Source organism: Diuraphis noxia, unplaced genomic scaffold (genome assembly GCF_037042655.1).
Source record: "Diuraphis noxia isolate RWA-SAM2 unplaced genomic scaffold, SU_Dnox_SAM2 contig0004, whole genome shotgun sequence".
NCBI classification, from domain to species: Eukaryota; Metazoa; Arthropoda; class Insecta; order Hemiptera; family Aphididae; genus Diuraphis; species Diuraphis noxia.
Window position 1 is genome coordinate 9,816,480 of NW_028301714.1, and position 18,205 is coordinate 9,834,684.

At 28.7% G+C, this 18,205-nt stretch overlaps 2 protein-coding genes across 2 annotated transcripts; one reads left to right on the forward strand and one right to left on the reverse strand.

Moving 5' to 3' along the window:
- The first annotated feature begins 4,217 nt into the window (after positions 1-4,217).
- On the forward strand, positions 4,218-8,890 carry LOC107165802 (uncharacterized). The gene is made up of 7 exons (XM_089226890.1): positions 4,218-4,337; positions 4,555-4,776; positions 5,172-5,627; positions 5,714-5,812; positions 6,349-6,539; positions 7,922-8,219; positions 8,300-8,890. The coding sequence occupies exons 1-7, from the start codon at positions 4,218-4,220 to the stop codon at positions 8,513-8,515; spliced, it is 1,602 nt and encodes a 533-aa protein (XP_089083016.1). The 3' UTR covers positions 8,516-8,890.
- A 997-nt stretch (positions 8,891-9,887) lies between these two features.
- Positions 9,888-17,596, reverse strand: LOC107171256 (putative lipid scramblase CLPTM1). The gene is made up of 11 exons (XM_089226882.1): positions 17,175-17,596; positions 14,652-14,870; positions 14,412-14,567; positions 14,152-14,340; positions 13,885-14,002; positions 13,714-13,813; positions 13,401-13,651; positions 12,647-12,822; positions 12,332-12,578; positions 12,055-12,222; positions 9,888-10,573 (listed from the first exon to the last, which is right to left on the reverse strand). Exons 1-11 carry the CDS (start codon positions 17,217-17,219, stop codon positions 10,380-10,382), a joined length of 1,863 nt encoding a protein of 620 aa, XP_089083008.1. The 5' UTR covers positions 17,220-17,596; the 3' UTR covers positions 9,888-10,379.
- Between the last annotated feature and the right edge of the window lie 609 nt (positions 17,597-18,205).

Genomic DNA, 18,205 nt, shown 5'->3' on the forward strand with positions numbered 1-18,205 from the left:
ATACATAATATTATATCGTAAAGTAGGCATAATAATAATATGATACGTATAATACCCACCTGTTTGTAGAAATATCAGCATATACAGCTGTAAATATTGAATGGAGGTGGTGCGATAAAGTACCGCGCAGGTTAAAGCTTAGGTTCGGTTTTTTATGCTAGAATATTTTTATGCCATATAAAGGTACGCTGGATATGGGTGGCCGTGTTGCACAGAGAACAGATAGATGCGAATAGAAACGATGAATAAAATACAATGTAGTTATTGGTGGTGCAATATTGTCAATTACATAATATTATTATGTAAAATGTAAACATGATAATATTATTATAAATTATTATATATTATTCACTATAATTACATTCGAAAATATGATTTTCATCTCTAATGTGTTTTTACAAAGTATGTCGGGAATAATATATTACGATTTGAGTGACATTGAGTATACTTGCAGCTAATTTATGTAAAAAGTTAGTTTCGAAAATGTTTATAGTTTTATCAACACCAAAAATCCAAATACGAATAAGAAAAATCAAAATAACAGACAATGCAAATGTAAACACTAAACCAGGAATTGAGGCTGAGAAGTTAATATATTATCATATTTTTTTTGGTGTGTACAATTTATAGTTGTATAATTTAGTCAAAACATAAATTTGTTTCATGGTCTCAGCACTTATGTAAATATATAATTTGTAGGTAAACACATTTTTGCATAATGTTTTTACGATTTTTTTATTATTATAAGTGCATAATACAATATTATATTATCATCTTGAACAAATATTTTTGTATATTTATGTGTTATTAATTTTGTAAATACACAAAAATAAACACAATTTAATTGTTGTTTTATTCCTTTTCAAAAAACTGAATAAATGTTGTGATCAGTTAATTTTTTTTTTGTATTATCAGGTGCCATTCACCATTATTACATAGTTTTTTTTAAATATTCTAATATCTATCAAATTATTAATTCAAAATAATCTTAAGTATACAGTATCCTTGATTTTTTATTGAGTTATCAGGTTTAAATATATTTTAAACTACAAAGAATGTAATTTATGATTTTAGGTGACTTCAGGCCATAATATGAATTTGTAAAATAATAGTTATAATAGTTAACTATATTTTAATATAAATATTTCTGTATACACGTCAATGGCGTAATAATAAATGTTTTATAGAATGGAATATGGAATGTTTTATAGCCACCATCCCTTGGAGAAGGGGCTCTTCCTCACACATCAAGTAAGACTTACCACTAATCATTTATTCAAAGTGATTCATTCGAAAAATCCAATATTAAGCAAACTATTTTCTTAATTAGATACATTATTATTAAAATATACTACAGCAAATTGTATAGCAAAATGTCTAGTCTTGTAAGTTTTTGTCAAAAAAAATAATAATATGCCCAATATGTCAAGTAATTCATCATTTTCTACTTCAATATCAATATGAATGGCCAAAATTGATAGATAAAGATCATTAAGACAATCCAATAAATTAATAATAAATATATTGGAACGATTTTTATACAGTTTTTTATATTTACAATTAAAAACGACCAATATCCTTTATAGATACTATACTATACTAGGTAGATTGGTCCTCAGAAATATCTTGACCAACACATTATATTTTGAGAATAACTGTCACTACAGATGTTTATGTCATTATATATTAAAATATTATTATCAATAATATGTAGGCATATATTAATAGTATACTTTTACAAAGTTTTTATAAAAAGAATAGAAACGAATTCCTGAGTTCAAGTGAGTTTAGACCAATTAAAGAAGAGATGGCTTAAGAATACTACATAATATTATACATTCTGAAATTGAATTCTGAGCACGTAAAAGGCACACGTACCCACTTAAATAATGTAAATATTAAAAACTCGAACCGTTAATCATGGTGTTTTTACCCAACGCCAATATTTACACTGATACATTTTATAAAATCACATATTTGCAGGTAATAGGTGTAAAATAATAAAATATATTTGGTTAAAGACCCACTATACATAGATCTTTGTGCCGTTTTGTAGGGGCACTGCCCCTTTCTCTTGATAACATTTATTTTTATAAAAATATTCGAGCCTGTGTATACTTAAAATGTTTAATTTTAACAACTTATAAAGAAATCTGTTTTAATTTTTTAAGCCATTAACCATTAACCTAACAAAAAGTTTTATCGAAATTTATAGATAAAAAAAAAAAACTTTAAAAGTTAAAAATTCCAAATGTCTATAAATAACTCAAAAAAGAGTAACATATCTTGAAAATGTTATCGTTTAAGCCTAGAAGATAATAAAATAAACATTTGTTAAAAGTTTCATGAATTTACATAGCTACAGTTTTTCGTTTTTCAATATTATAAATTTATAACCTTCAACTTTTCAAAATTAACCTTCAGACCAACTTCTTAAATCTTTATTATCTTAATAGTTTTTACAACTACAGTTATGTATATGGATAATTTAAATTATTACGTTTTTATCAATTAAATGAAATATACTTATTATATTATTTATTTTAATTTTTTATCAAAAGGTTTAAGTAGGTACAAAAACAGAATAACATTTTTGTTTATACCACGGTCGATGAATAATTGGATAGGTAGATTCACCTACGAAATATTAATCTGCCAATGGCTTACAAAGATATCGTACCAAATATATTATTATTGGTAGTAAACTAGCAGACGTAGGTTGTGGGTGATTTTTAACGCACAGTAAATTTTTTTCATATTCACAAAAATAACGCACTAATGTTGCGGCTAGAGATTATACGATATATTATTATCATTTTATTTTTCAAATTTATTTTATTAAATTTAGAAGCAAATATAATATAACTGGATAGAACCTCATCTACGACATTGCATAAATATTTAAAGTACCACTTTATCGTGCTTCTGAAATAGATTGTTATTTTATATTTGCAGTTTCTCTATAACATCAATGTGAGATTGGAATAAAATGATGTGCCTCTCGATCAACGGGTGTTTCGTAGTTTTATCGAAGACTATTCTCATTTCATTTGTTGTAGAGACAATATAGTGTCATTGTCATTTCAACTTGAAAAATCAAAGAACCTGTTTGGTGAGCTTACTGTAAAATTATTCGTTATATTTTATGGTTGCGAAAACGATAGGTGATGTTTTCATTATTTAAAATCAAAAATATTTTGATTAGTAAAACGTTTGTCAAAAATGTTTACTAAGTTTATTAAATTAGTGAAAATGCAATAACAAGGCAAGTATATAAAATTATTTGACGGTTGTATAATATTATTTAATAATGGGTTTTCTAGAAACTCGTTATTTATTTTTTTTTTTTGACTAGTGGTAAATTTATAAAAATGTGGAAAAATAACCTATAGGCAACGTAAAGAAAGTCAAAAAATGCAATTGTGTAGAATGAATTACTTGCTTGATCTGCTATAAATAAAAAAAATATATCGAAAAATATGAAACTCCTGTAATTTGTAAGATACACTATAACTAACATACACGTACTTTTAATGTAGTATAGTTATAAAATCAGGGGCCAGCTGCATTCCTGATTGTTTTCTAGAATCTATAGAGACACGCCAGGATACCTACCAGATGACAGAGTGAGTGCAGACACCGGAATACCGGATGATTTATAAATTGTGAATTTCTGGTATGCTTAATTTTTAATAAGTAGGTACATGTTGCATATTAGTTTATAGGTCTATGGTATGTTTTAAATAGGAATATAAACTTATATCTATATGAAATTATTCATTCAATAAATAAATACGATATTATTGTTATATAATATTATTTAGTCGCAGCTGTTATGATAGAACAAAAGTCCATAAACCATTGAAGAATAATTAACGTGGTTCTTATTATTACATTTTATTTGAGAGTTGAGAAAAACATATCCACCATATAATTAAATAAATTATATTTGTATTTACCTATAGAGATTTTTTTTTCAAGTCAGTGTTCCATTATTGGCTATTTGGCTACTGTACCTGTAGGTATTTATTATGAAATTCGATGATTATCTCTGCAGTAGTTAGTGATAATCTATTGTGTTATGCATGGCTACACGTAGAATTTCAACTTACATGTAAGTTTGTTACCATAGTTAATATTCAAGACGTCAAAAGTTTTGAATAAAAATAGTAAAAATTATAATTTTCATGATTTAAATTAACAAAATTTTAAATAAAATGTCAGTCACAGATGAACAAAAATTAAATATTCTTTCTCAAGATCTTCTGGTGTACATATCACATCTCGAGGAATCTTATAACCGCATAGAGGAGTCGGAGGAGAAAATTATTGTGCAGGTAAATCGGATTTATATTTTTAATAATAACAACCTCAAAAAAATAAAAGATAGCGTAATGCAAGTCTAATAATTTAACTAGGAATATAAGTTAAATACAAGGACAAATCATTTAACTAGGTACCCGTTGTTTGAAATAATTTAATGTAATATATTGTTACCTATATGTATCACTGACTATCATGATGAGCTTACAAATTACATTTACCTACGTTCAGGAATGGTTATTTATGATTCTTGAACATTTAAGTAATGATTTGGACGATGCTCGAATCCGAAACATGGCCCTGAGTCAAATGTTGATGGACATCGAGAGCAATAAACTGCGGACTCCGTTCAATGAGAGGCCATCCTGCCGAGCTTACGCCGAACTCATCGACTGGTTGAAGACCGTGTTGAATCAACAGGCGTCCTTGGAAAAAGAAGAAGAAGAAGATGAAGTATAATAATTAATAATATACTTTTATGAATGTGGGACACAATAATAATACAGAGTGTTATATTATTGAAGTCACGTATAAATTGACGTACTGTAAACATATGGATGGGTTTAAGCTTTTGGCGAGATCTATAATATTTTATTATAATTTTTAAACACGAAATATTGTATACATTTTTTAGACGTTGATATTTTATGCGTTTATACAGCATACTATTTGATACATGCAATTATTGTATTGTTACCTAGGCCACTTGTTACATCCATCAGTTATTTGATTCAAAGATTAATTATAGCTATGGTACAATACACTGAAAATATACGCGTACTATAGATGTTGTATAGTTTATACTCTTGCAAGAATATTATTAAGAAACCATGTCGATATTATTGTAGTTGGACGAGGAACCTGTACCCGAAAACCGTGAAATGGAAGTCACCGAATTTGACAATTTGGTTTCTGCTGACAATCGAACCTATGTAGCTATCCGCACTTTACCGAATAGTGGTGGTGTGTTTGGTTACTTAGCTATTACAATGGGTGATACGAATGAACCTCAATGGCTGGACTGCAATGGCAAGCCGATATGTACACCGGTGCCATTTAATTTGCGCGTGGAACAAGTTAAAACAGATATCCAATTAGAATGCTTGGCGTACGATGAGACGGACGCCAAACAGGTGTGGGGCGTTTTGAATAACAGGAAATCAGTATGTATAAGAAACGAATTTTATGATTTCTACAAAACGTTGTACGAAAACGTCCAACAAGAAATGGTGGCTGAAGCAAACACATGCGTAGTCCGAAAATGTTCGCATCCGTTCATCAATAAGTTACTTGAGTTCCTCGTGGTGAGTAATGATCATTACTTAAAATATGGTAATAAAACCGACAACAATTATTTTAATACTTATAAAATATGCACTTAATTAAATAGATCGACTTGAAAGCTATTGGTATGACTGACCTCCAAATATTTAATAAAATCAAGATGCTTTCCATGTTGAAAAAGCAAATAAAATCTGTAATATGTGAAGTAAGAATATACATACGTGTTAACTACCTTTAAGTTATAAATTATTTAAAGATTTAATAAAAAAACGAATATTTTTTTAACCAAACAAAGTAATCGTGTAGACAGTAGACATTGCAGGTCGGTAAATTTGAATGGCAATTATAATTTTTTTGAACTGTATACAGGAAAAATATAATAAAATATAAAAGTTTAAATACCTATATGATGTAATACTAAATTAAATTTTAAGAGTAGATAGTTAATATTATATACTTACAAGTCATTTCATATCACTTTAAAAATATAACAAATATACCTAGTCTTGTAAAAGATACCTTTGAAAATTAATCAAGTACAGATAATACTGGGATACTTAAATAGTTTTCCTATTATTACTATTTTGGTTTTTTTGATGGTTTAACGACTATTTATCATCCTATAAAGATAAAACAAACCGCGAGCTAAGTCCGCTTAGCCTACATCGATTTACCTATAATTCTTATCGCCTAATTTAAAACCAAATAAGGACAATTCACGTTTTCAATATTGTATTTTAGATAGAGAAACGGACTGACAATCTAGAAACTGCGATGAAGTTCTCAACAATTTCACCTATTGATCCATTACCAACGAAATGTTGTTATGACTTTATATCCTCTGCTCTTTGGAATGAATTACACCAACAACGACCCGGCACTAAATATTTAAATATACTGTCATATCAGTATCCTCAATATTTTTTACCAAAGTAAGCACCTATACAAAATATACAGTGATAATTTTTGTATGCGTCATCTTCGATTTACCGATCATGATCATTACATTAAATTCTCAACACTGTTTTTTTTTGTGTTATTATTATTTGAATTTTTGGTAATCTTTAGATTTATAAACTTTTAAAGATAATTGATAATATGCGATAAAAACCTTAATACACGATTATAATTTTTTACCATAATATATGTAAGATATTATATTAATTAATAATAATTATTGTGTTAAATCGAATTTGATTTTTGACAAACGTACCGATAAAATTATAGGGGAGAGCGAGGCATTACCGTACTATTATAACTTCTAAGCGTTGTAGAACTTGCAATATTTTATGAATTTGAAATTGGATTATGTAATTATATCTCAAATATTGTCATCTTCGATAATATTTACACATTTAAAAAAAATCTTAAGTTGAACCTAAAAAATCAAATTTTGAAAATACTAAAATAAACGATTTTGCCCCATAGGTGGGGTAAAACTGTATTAGCCTTGAGGCAAAACCGTTCAGACGGTTTTATGATCTAAAATACTAAAAATATATATAATCAGTGAATATAGTCGCACTTTGTAATATATTTTAATATCCCCCCACCCTCGAGTCCGTATTCAAAGGATTAGAAGGGTCCAAGCCTCCCTACATTTTTAAAGTAGGTATATATTTATATACGTATTTTTTATGTATTATTGGTTAAAATATTTTGACCCACCTTCCCTCCTCCGATAATCCACTATTGACGATTTGTTTTGAGCACATAATTACAAACTATATTTAATAAAAAGTTATAAAGTAAATTATAACACATTGAGGCGATTCTGAATACATACGTTCTTGCCCCACAGTAGGTGGTTTCAAATCAACAGCAATTAACTAAAAAGTATAAGCAATATTCCTTAAAATTATATCATTAAATAATCTATACTTCCTTTTTCGTAATTTGATGCACTTTTTTTACATCAGACAAAGTTAAGTTAGCAATTTTTAAAAACAATATATGAAAAAAAAATAGTGACTATACATATTTTGCGATAACAGGAATTTCAGCAGGAATTAATTACAAATGAGGTTAATAGTTACATCAATAACTAAAAACATACAGTCATAGAAAAATAATCATCAATGATTTTTTTTCTACCTTCAATCATTGTTCAGATATTTCATCCTACGGTAATGCCTCTCGTACGGAACTACCCCGGTTACCCCTACCTAAGTTATAAAGCGTTAATATTTCTGTAACATATCTGAATTACTTACGAAGTTGTTGAAGTAACATACTATTATGTTTTAACTTATATTTAAATTTAATAAAAAAAAACATTAATAACTTATACTATTGTCTGTTACATATTTTTAAGATATTTGACGGTGTTAATGCACCAAAAGAAAAAAATATTGAACAGTATCTCTGGTAAATATTGTAAGATATTAGATGAAATGTTCGATGATCTTGGAGCTTCTATTATGTCAAACATGATAAAGTACAAAGAGGCACATTGGGAATGGCATGCGGCCCAAGAAGTTATCGATGCTTATAACAAAGAAAAGACTTTTAAAGATAGTTTGTGTGCGGTTGAAAATTCTGCTGATGAATCGTCAGAATCATTCATAACAGTTATTTTAAACGAGATAAACATGTCACAACAAAAATTAAAAGTAATTTATTTAAAAACCAATTGTAGGTTCCAGTCTTGTAGTAGATAATCATTATAATAATTTATTTTTGTTTTAATAAGTCAACAACGAAAAAGAATAATCAATTAGCAGAACAATTAGCCGAACAGAGAAATGAAATATTGGAAAAGGAACGAACGTACAGTCGAGTGCTAGTTCAAATCGAAGAACAAATAGATAGATTGAAAAAACAAATCAACATCGAAAAACGCGATATAATGACTAGAGAAAATACTATTAAAGAGCTTCAGAAAAAACGTGAAGAACTGTTAAAATAAACACACAGATCATATTAATAATATAATTAAAATTGCAATATTTATCTAGGTCCTAGATTCCTAGCATATATTTTAACAAAATATAATTTTAAATTTTATTACATTATTACATACCTAACTATATATTATTACTTGCAAGATAAGTTGACATTTTTAAAGTACCTGCATGATACCATTGAGTACATATTGTATTTAGTAATTACCAAGTACAGGTTTTATAAACCAACGGATAAAACTTAAATGTTAAGATGACCATAACTCAGGAGTATCATGAAACGAACCTAATATCAAAGGTTCAAACAGTAATTTTTTTTTAATACAATAAAAAGTTTAGAATACAAAATATTTAATAATTAAAATAAATAACACACAGTAAACAATTGTTAAGAATATTATAAGTTTATTTTAAAGTAATATATCACAAATACAATTATTAATTTGTTTAATAATATAACATATTTAGATATAAAATTATGGTAATGTTTATTTAATACTGTATAAATATTTGGAATAATGTTATGGTACAAATCATTCAGTTTAAAAATGCAACATTCAAAACGTCGATGTATATAAAATATTTTCACAATTATTACAATATTTTTTCTTTATTTAAAAACGAAATTTATTTTTGTATGTATGAGTAATATAAGTAAAATTACTTGCGAGTAATATTTATAAGTCAATGGATTAATATAAATAGTCCCAAATATTTTAGGTTTTGTTCATTTTATAAACTACAAATTGATGATCCGTTATTAATTTAGTAGTTTGATCCTACGATTTTATATTTACTAATTCTTATATTTCAAAAACTCATATTCAAAAATCAAAACTAAAAATTGAAATACATTTATCATTGAAGAATTTAATTCGGTATATAAAATCCAATATTTTGTCAATAACAACTGTTCATTAGAATGTGCTAAAATAATATTACAATATAATATCGTAATACAACACAAAAATAATATTTATTCGAAGAATTTAAATTTAACAAGTGATTTGGTAGTCGTTTCTGGTTTTATTTTATCTCCATAGCAAAAACTGGACGTGAATATAGTACTAAAATTAATCAATCTTATAAATAAGTTTTATCAAATTTATTTTGATTAACTACCTTATTTACAACAAAACTATAAGAATTATACTTGGTTTCTAGAATATAGATGTTCATGCATTTAAGAAAAGTTAAGCATGCATACACCTTTATTAATCTTGCAATTTAAAAACTACTTCAAGTGTTTTCTTTATCATAATAATATGGTGTATTATGCAAAAATAAATAAGGTAAATACATATTATGAGCTAATCTGAACAGTTGTTTTTGATATAATTAAGATCTAAATATTCGAAGAAATGTCAACAGATCAAGGTTATTATAAATTAAAAGTTTATTGGTTTCACAAAGAGAAGACATGTATGTAATACAAGATATTTTAAATTTTTGATAGGTTATTTAACTTTTTTATCATCCATACAAAGTTTGTAATAGCTATACTGAAGTGCGTTAAGGCATGAACTCCCAAGCCTTTTATACAATAACAATACAAAACACAAAACAAAATATTTTAACACTTCATTTGTCTTAAATATTAGTTTAAAAATTAGGTGCCATACCCTTTAACAAAACTTTAAATAACAAAAAATAAAAGAAACTTAATTTATCCATACAAACTTACTAACTTATTACAATAATAGTTGAATAATCTTTGTAAATTATTAAATTACTAAAGCAGTACTTTATGTAAATTGATATATTTTTATAATTTTGTTTTGGTAGGTATATTAAATATTTAAAAAAAAAAAAGAAATTAAAACAAAATACATCTACTGACTGTAAAACACGTTGATTGTGAAGATTGTATTAATCATTCTTTTTATCATCTTTAGGTTTCTCTTTTTCAACTTCTTGTGGTTTTTCTTCAATGGCTTGTATCTTTTCTTCAATAGCTTGTGGCTGTTCTTCAATAGGCTCGGCAGCATATCCAAATTCATTTACTCTAGTGGGATCTACTCTATATATCCATCTTTGATACAAAAATATGAAAAATACAATATCTAAAAACAAAAAAAAACATAAATATAGTGTTTTATTTAATGATTTTTTACAACCTCAATAGTCAATATAGAAAGGGTGAATAGAAAATATATACTAACAATTACAAATTAATGTTATGATTAAAGTCCAGACTTATATGTTTTTATACATCATTATTAAATTTATGCAGTCTTACAAGAGTAAAAATGTGAACGATTAATAAAAAATTCATAAGAAAAATTCTTTCTACACATTTGAGAATACTTCATAGAGTAAAGAATATTTAAATTATAAGAAAAAAATATATAAAATGCATTTTATTTTTTAAAGTTATTGTTATTCATTTTAATACTACAATAAATGAAAAAAATATTTTAGCGAGTATACTTTTTTTTTTAAAAGAATTTAAAAAAAAACACTACTATTTTGCCTTTATGTATTAGTTAACATATCCTATACTATTAACATTGTATTAGTTTATCAAAAGTTACCCAGGTTACATACCTAGTTAAGTAGAGAAGTCTGAAGATTAGCAGTGGTTTCAATATAATAAATTGTGATAAAATATATGATGACGAATATATAATGTTATCATATCAAATTAAAAAGGATACACACATGTGTGGTTGTCTTACAATCGTATGACAGGGGAAATGGTGTTAAAATATTGTGTTGTTAATTTCAATATTAAAGTGTATTAACATCAAATTTAAAAGTAAAAAGATTATCTGTTTTTTTCTTTCTTAATATTTTAATTTTCAAGTGAATTACAGCGGGCTCGTGTAAAAAGCAAGATAATAATTACTGGGACCCGTACTATTCAAGCCAGAATTTATCAAGGAATAACTTTTTGAATGAATGATAAGTAGAGGCAAGTATCCTTTAAATGAGTATGTAAATTGTAACACAATTTTTTGGGATTAATATTGGTAAGAACCATACTTTTCGAGACAGATTTTATCAGGACAGTTTGATAAGCACTTGGTATACTCGTGGTTACCCTGTGACCAACTTAAGGTGGTGTTGTATAACAAGTCAAGGGATATATTTTTTTTTTTTTTGACAGAGCGCAGCTGCAGCACATCAAGCGAGTGCCAGGCAGGTATCATTGGCGTAGTTTAAAATACCGTTCCTACAGTTACCTACAGTTCTGTGTAGGATGGTTTGAGAATGTAATCTTCTGGTAAAATTATTCACATTAAATAGAGGTCTTGTTGAATAGTGTTAATCAAAAATGTCGTTCTGATATTAATTTTCCTGAAAACTAATTTCTCGTTTTCAAGGCCTCCAGTACTAAGAGAAGTTGAGAGTTAGTTTATAAATAAATTACATGTACAAATAGATAAAAGTAAATCATAAAGTGAAAAGTTCATAAAAATAATATTGTACCATTGAGGACTTATTAATTAACATAATAAAATCTAACAACTCAAGTACCAGCATAAGGATAAGTGAGTGGAGTTAGATAAGATATTATAGTAGTTTCAATAATTTTACATACCATCTCTAAAACATCCCAAACGGTACATTGTTGGCATTTTAATGACAAATGCAAATATATCATCAATGAATGTATTTAAACACTTATAAGACATCATTCTCCAAGGAAGATGTGCTACAGACTTGAGCTTATAATTAATGAACAATTGTGGAGTCATAGTAATGAAACCTGAAAGAATGTAACAAATGTATAATAAAATAATATTAAAAAATTGAGTTAAAAATAATTTTAATAGGCTATATTTTACTTTACACTAAGTAAAACAAACAATGCTTACCAAACATTAAAAGAAAACCGTACAACATATTTAGTACCCAAGAATACCATCCTTTATGTTCTTCATAGACAAGTGAATAAATTGCATATGCAGCAAGGAGAGGAAATAGTACCCATGATAAGTATTTAAATGCAGCTCGATCATATTCCTTAGTGCTAGATTCAGCATAAGACCCTTTTTCTTTAAATGTAAGTTTTGGAATAATACCTAAATACCGTGTTTGCCGATCAATGCTTATGTCCAACACCTAAGACATACAAAAATGCAATGTAATTAACTGTCAATTTAAATTCAAAAAATATTTATGTATTTTACCTTATTGATTTTCCAACATTCAATACCCAACCCGACAAAACAACTGATGCGAATGATTGTGTTTGTATCATTATCAAGCACATACAATAACACAATGACGGATTGAAAAACATTAAAAAATACTGCACGTACGGATAAACCTTCCAATGACTTACGTTCTTTCCAAAATTGAATATCTATAAAGTATTATTAAATAAAAGTTTTAAGTTAAACTAATTGAATATATTACATTATTTATGTACAGTGTACACCAGTGGCAAAAAGTAAATAACTCACAAGTATATACATTTTGAAAAAGAAAATTCAAAAAAATAAAGACCCAACTATCTACCCAAGTTAAATTATTAAAGAGCAATGATATTTCGAATTTTCTCAGTAATTTGAGATCGTATGAACTTCTTTGAGGCATACTGCAACCACACTGCTTAGGTGAACACCCAGCTTCAATAAAAAATAATTTAAAAAATATGATTCTATATTTTTAAATAATATACCAAGTTATTAATTAGTAATAATAAAATTTGTGAAGTTGAGAACTCACTTTCAACCATATTTGGTACTTTAAATATAAATAGCTAATTCAATTCATTCAATAATCACACGTAAACATAGCGTTATGTCTTTTTTTGACACTTCACCACTAGTGAACACAGTGGTTTTCTATGCTAAATAAATATAAAAGCTATTGAAAAACAATAAACTTTAACCACTCTAATAGGTAATACAAATTTGAAGTTTTATATAAATTAATTACCGTTTTTGAATGCTAACAACTCAAAAACACTGTGCAATATTGATACAATGATTGTAGCTGCCAAAATATATGGTGATGTTTCTAACAATGCTTCTTTTAATGAATCTTGATCTTGATCATCTTCATTAGCATCTGTGGCAAAAGTATCACCTAAAAATCCAGCAGTCCATTTGTTTCGCATAGTCTGAGCCGAATACATTTGCCATTTAAATAACGATAATGGTTGGAATGTTAGTGTTAAATCCAAATTACTATAACAATAAATAAAAACAACCTTAAATTTGTAATTAATTAAAAAACTACTGTAATTTACTTCACAGTTTTGTTGATTGGTTGATAGTCTCTCAGCATGTTCCAAAAATCATTGAAAAACACCATTGGCTTATATCGGTGGTGTGGTAAAAATTCTAGATCTATTTTTAAATAATAAAATTAAAATATTGATATTTAATAGATAAAATTATTTAATTATACGTTAACATACATTCAGAAAATGGCTCGGGAAGAGATCCTTTAGTCCAATTTGTCTGATCAGTTACTAAACAAATTGTGAGATTTGGATGCCAATGTGATACTATTTCAGTCTCAATTTTTTCAGCTTTCTTAAACATAAAAATAGTATAAATTAATTAAAATCTTTTTCTCTAGATTTTATTATAATCTTGTCTGTAATATAACAAACTATTACTAATGATATAAAAAAAAAAAAATAACATAATAGATAAAAAGTATTTAAGATTATTTCACTAACTTCAATTTGTTCTGGAGTGGCAGATGTTTCACCAGTAAGTAAGTTATGGGTTTTTAAAAACTTGACTTTTTTAAACTTATTTAATTGTTTGTATGCGTAAACAACATAAGGGTCATTTTTACTTATATTTGGATTTGTCTTTTTAATGAAGTATACATGTAAATAAATTGATCCATTATTTTGCAGGCTCTAAAAAACAAAAAGCTACATTCACATAATCTAATATAGGTATCAAACAATAAGTATCATGAATTAGTTACCGGTGATGGAATGAATGATGTTTGAATAGTATAAGTGCCATCGTTATTAGGTCCTGAAGACCAGTCTCCATATTCTAAATCTGTTTTTTTCCAAATAAGTTCATTTTCATTTATCATATTCTTAACACTGTCTTCTGATAAATACACATACATATCCTGAAAAAAATATTTAATTTTTAATTGTTCAATATCTAATAGGTACTAAATATGTTTAAATAAATAATTATCAAAAATACATACAAACTTAGTACCAAACTCAAAAAAATTGACATTTGGAATGGAATCAGCAACTGGAGTAACACCATCAGGAGGTACATTGGAGGACTTTTTAAACATTGATGTAATGAAGTAGATAACTAATGATCGAACAATTAATGTTTTTACTACTCCAAAGAACATGTTAAACCGCCCTTGTTGGGGTTGTGGCTGTTCTCCTTGCGCCGGTTCCACATTACCAGCCTTAAACAAAACAAAAGACATAAGTATTTCATTTTACAAATTAACTTAATTTAAATTGTTTATAATTTACTGTAAGGAATCATAGTACATGTTGATTCAAAGGGAATTATAAAAAATTCCTAACATCTGAATATTTTGTAATAATATGTACCTAATAGTTTTCACGCAAAATTTAAAAATGATCTTTTTTGCATAAATTGAAAAAAATATATGGAAAGGATATCAGCAACAAACACACTATATTATAATGTATCAATCTTATAATACTAAAGCAAATAGCACAAGGTTGATTTTGCTGAATACAAATTTACATGCTATGCACGGGATAGAGAGAAAAAAAGTTTGCTATATAACCAACATGTTGTTAGTGGATTAATAGGCATATAACATTAGAGCTATAACTTATTTAATACAATACTTAATTTTACTATTTTATATTTAAATAATCGTGAAATATTTAAAATTGCCAACAAATTAAACTCGATTGTGAAATTCAAAATAAATACTCAAAGAGAAAACTTGGTCCTTTCTTATACCACCACTGTCAAATGTATGGAGTAGGGACACACTCACAACTAAAGCCACCACAAACCGCTATGTGTGAAATTCTGATCAAATCTCTACACCAATCATTGCACTTAAAAAACTGGAGGAACCAGCAAAATGTGTAAAGTGTGAAAACCACACTGCCAATTATAAACGATCCTAAATCTGCAGAAAAATATTAAGCCGCACTTAATCTAAAACCGGAATAACAGAAAGAGTGTTCAAATTCAGCATACCCAAACATCTGCTGTACCACTTGCACTTCAAACCAAAACAGAAAACAGTCAAACACTGAAATCACAACAAAAATATCACCACCCAATCAACCTCTACACATCATCACCACTTTCCTTAAAAAATCAAGATTTTTCTCAAGCTTTTGTTGTTGCTCTAACTTCCATAATATTCAAAATCTCACTCCTTAAATTTTTAATTATTTGCTGTTAACTAGGTTATTAAAGAAGGTACTTATGTAAAAATATACTTACAATCATCACTTTAATCTGTTAAAACTACCGTAAACTTCACAATTTTTGGTAGATATAGATATCCTATCACAATTAATGTCTTATTATTTTATTTAATAATAAAAAAAAAAACTGTAGAAATTATTCTATTGTATGTATGTACTATTGACATTGCTTTTGAGTAGATCATTGTACCTAAAATTACCTAATGCAGCGTTTCCCAAAGTGTGTTCCGCGGAACCCTAGGGTTCCGTGGGACTATCTCAAGGGTTCCGTCAGATGTATGTGATGTCTGAAACATTTTTTGTAGTACTGTTTTTTTTTAGAAAAAATGGGGTTGAGTTGGAAGTAAAGACACATTAGGGTTCCTCAAAACACAAACTATTTCCTAAGGGTTCCGCGATTCTAAAAGTTTGGGAACCGCTGACCTAATGAGTTAAATTGAAATTCAATGATAAATCTTTAGTTAAATACCTAATTGATCAAAGATAGCATAAAAAAAAAAATTCTCCGGAAAAACCTAAACCATCAGTCTACACTTTCTAGGAATATTTGTTTATGTAAGTACCTATATTGCTTTTAGTAACACGGCAGTGAAAAATAAATTTTCCAAAAAAATTAAATGGGTTTGAGATTAAAAAAAAAGAGTGTGATTTATGAATACCTAATTTTAATTTTATTGATTATTCAAACTATTTTGAGTAACAACTAATACCCAATACTATAACGAACCGTACATTCAATAAATCAGTTAAATCGAGTGAATAAGACATTTTATTTAGGAAAATTATATTATTTTAACAAACCATATTTAAATCAGTTTTATCATATCAATATAAATGTTAATATGTTATCAATTTTTTTTTAACATTTTCCATCTATAAGATTAAGATTTATCTAGGATTTAATACACATAAAAAATTCAACAAAAACTTAATAATTTTGTAACCTGAACCTAATAACAAGATCGATGTCAATTATTTTTAATCTCTTTAATTCAAATAAACAAATGCTAACACGGAATTAGTTAATAAGGATCATATAAATGGGCACCACTAAGGCACAAATGTATCAAGACGACATGCAGTTCATCGATGTCTGTCGAATGCGAAAAATCAAGAAACCGACTAAAAGGCGTTGGCCGCACGCGGTACACTCGGCGAATGGTCAAAAACCGTGCGCACGTCTGGAAACGATACGAAAAGCCGGAATTACAGCAGCCTTCCGTACGATATCCATTTGTCAGAAACAAAAATATATTTGAACATTATTCGCTAGGTATTTGTCTCACCCCATCGCCCGGCGGCGCCTCGTTTCTCCTGGCCACTTCGGCCATGACGTGCGTCTCAGACGTTAGCTTTGTCAGTTACGGAACGGAACACCATCAACGGCGGCTGTCACGAGCGGTGCGCGTAAGTAACGTAGTCGTGCCGCTTGCTAGCGGAACCACGAAACTGCGAATAGTGCGAATTATCACGTCCGGCGAGCAGGGCGGGCACACGCGAGACGTCTTACTATCAGACGAAACGGAACGGAAAAAAACCGAAATCCAATAGCACAGTAGTTGTTGTACACGCGTACGTGTGCGTGTGTGCGTGATAAGTGTTCGATCTTCAGTTGGTCGGTAGCACGGTTTATTTTTTATCCCCCTACATTTGCGTTATAATATAATCGGGGCGACTACAACTTACTAAAACGAGCACGACGTGACCCCGCGGAATAGATAAATGACCCGTATCCGTAACCACATCCGGTATAATAGGAGGGGGTCTGTGGTTGATAAGAGCAACCCGGCGGAGCAACAGACTGGCCAACTTAGCCGTGACCCCCCGGGGCCAGTCGCGTTGGCAGTACCGTTGTCATCGTCTTGATCACGCCACCGTACCGCGTACGACTACGTAGTGGGTACGTAACTCGTTTTCGCAATTTTTGTAACCCCTCCTCCACTGCCGAGTGCCGACGACGGACGACGTTTCTGTCGTTCGATGTTCGATCTTCGTCCACAGGGAAGGTGATTTCGTACGTTTATCAACATATTAATAAATGTTTTTTTTTTTTAATATAACAAACGTTTTTGGCGTTTTACGTTGTCCGTTCCGATCTCTTACAAATTCCACATCGTGCATTACGCACCATAGATAAAGAAGTTCTATTACGCCCCCGCGAACCGTAAGTCGTAGAGCAACACATTCCGCTTCGCGCACTCGGTGGATCGGTCGCAACTCGCCACCAACGCTCCACAAGTGCAACACCCGTCCCGAAGTCGCGGCAACGTGCGCGTTGTCTATCTCCATCTCTGTTTTTGTGTGCGCGCGCGCGCGC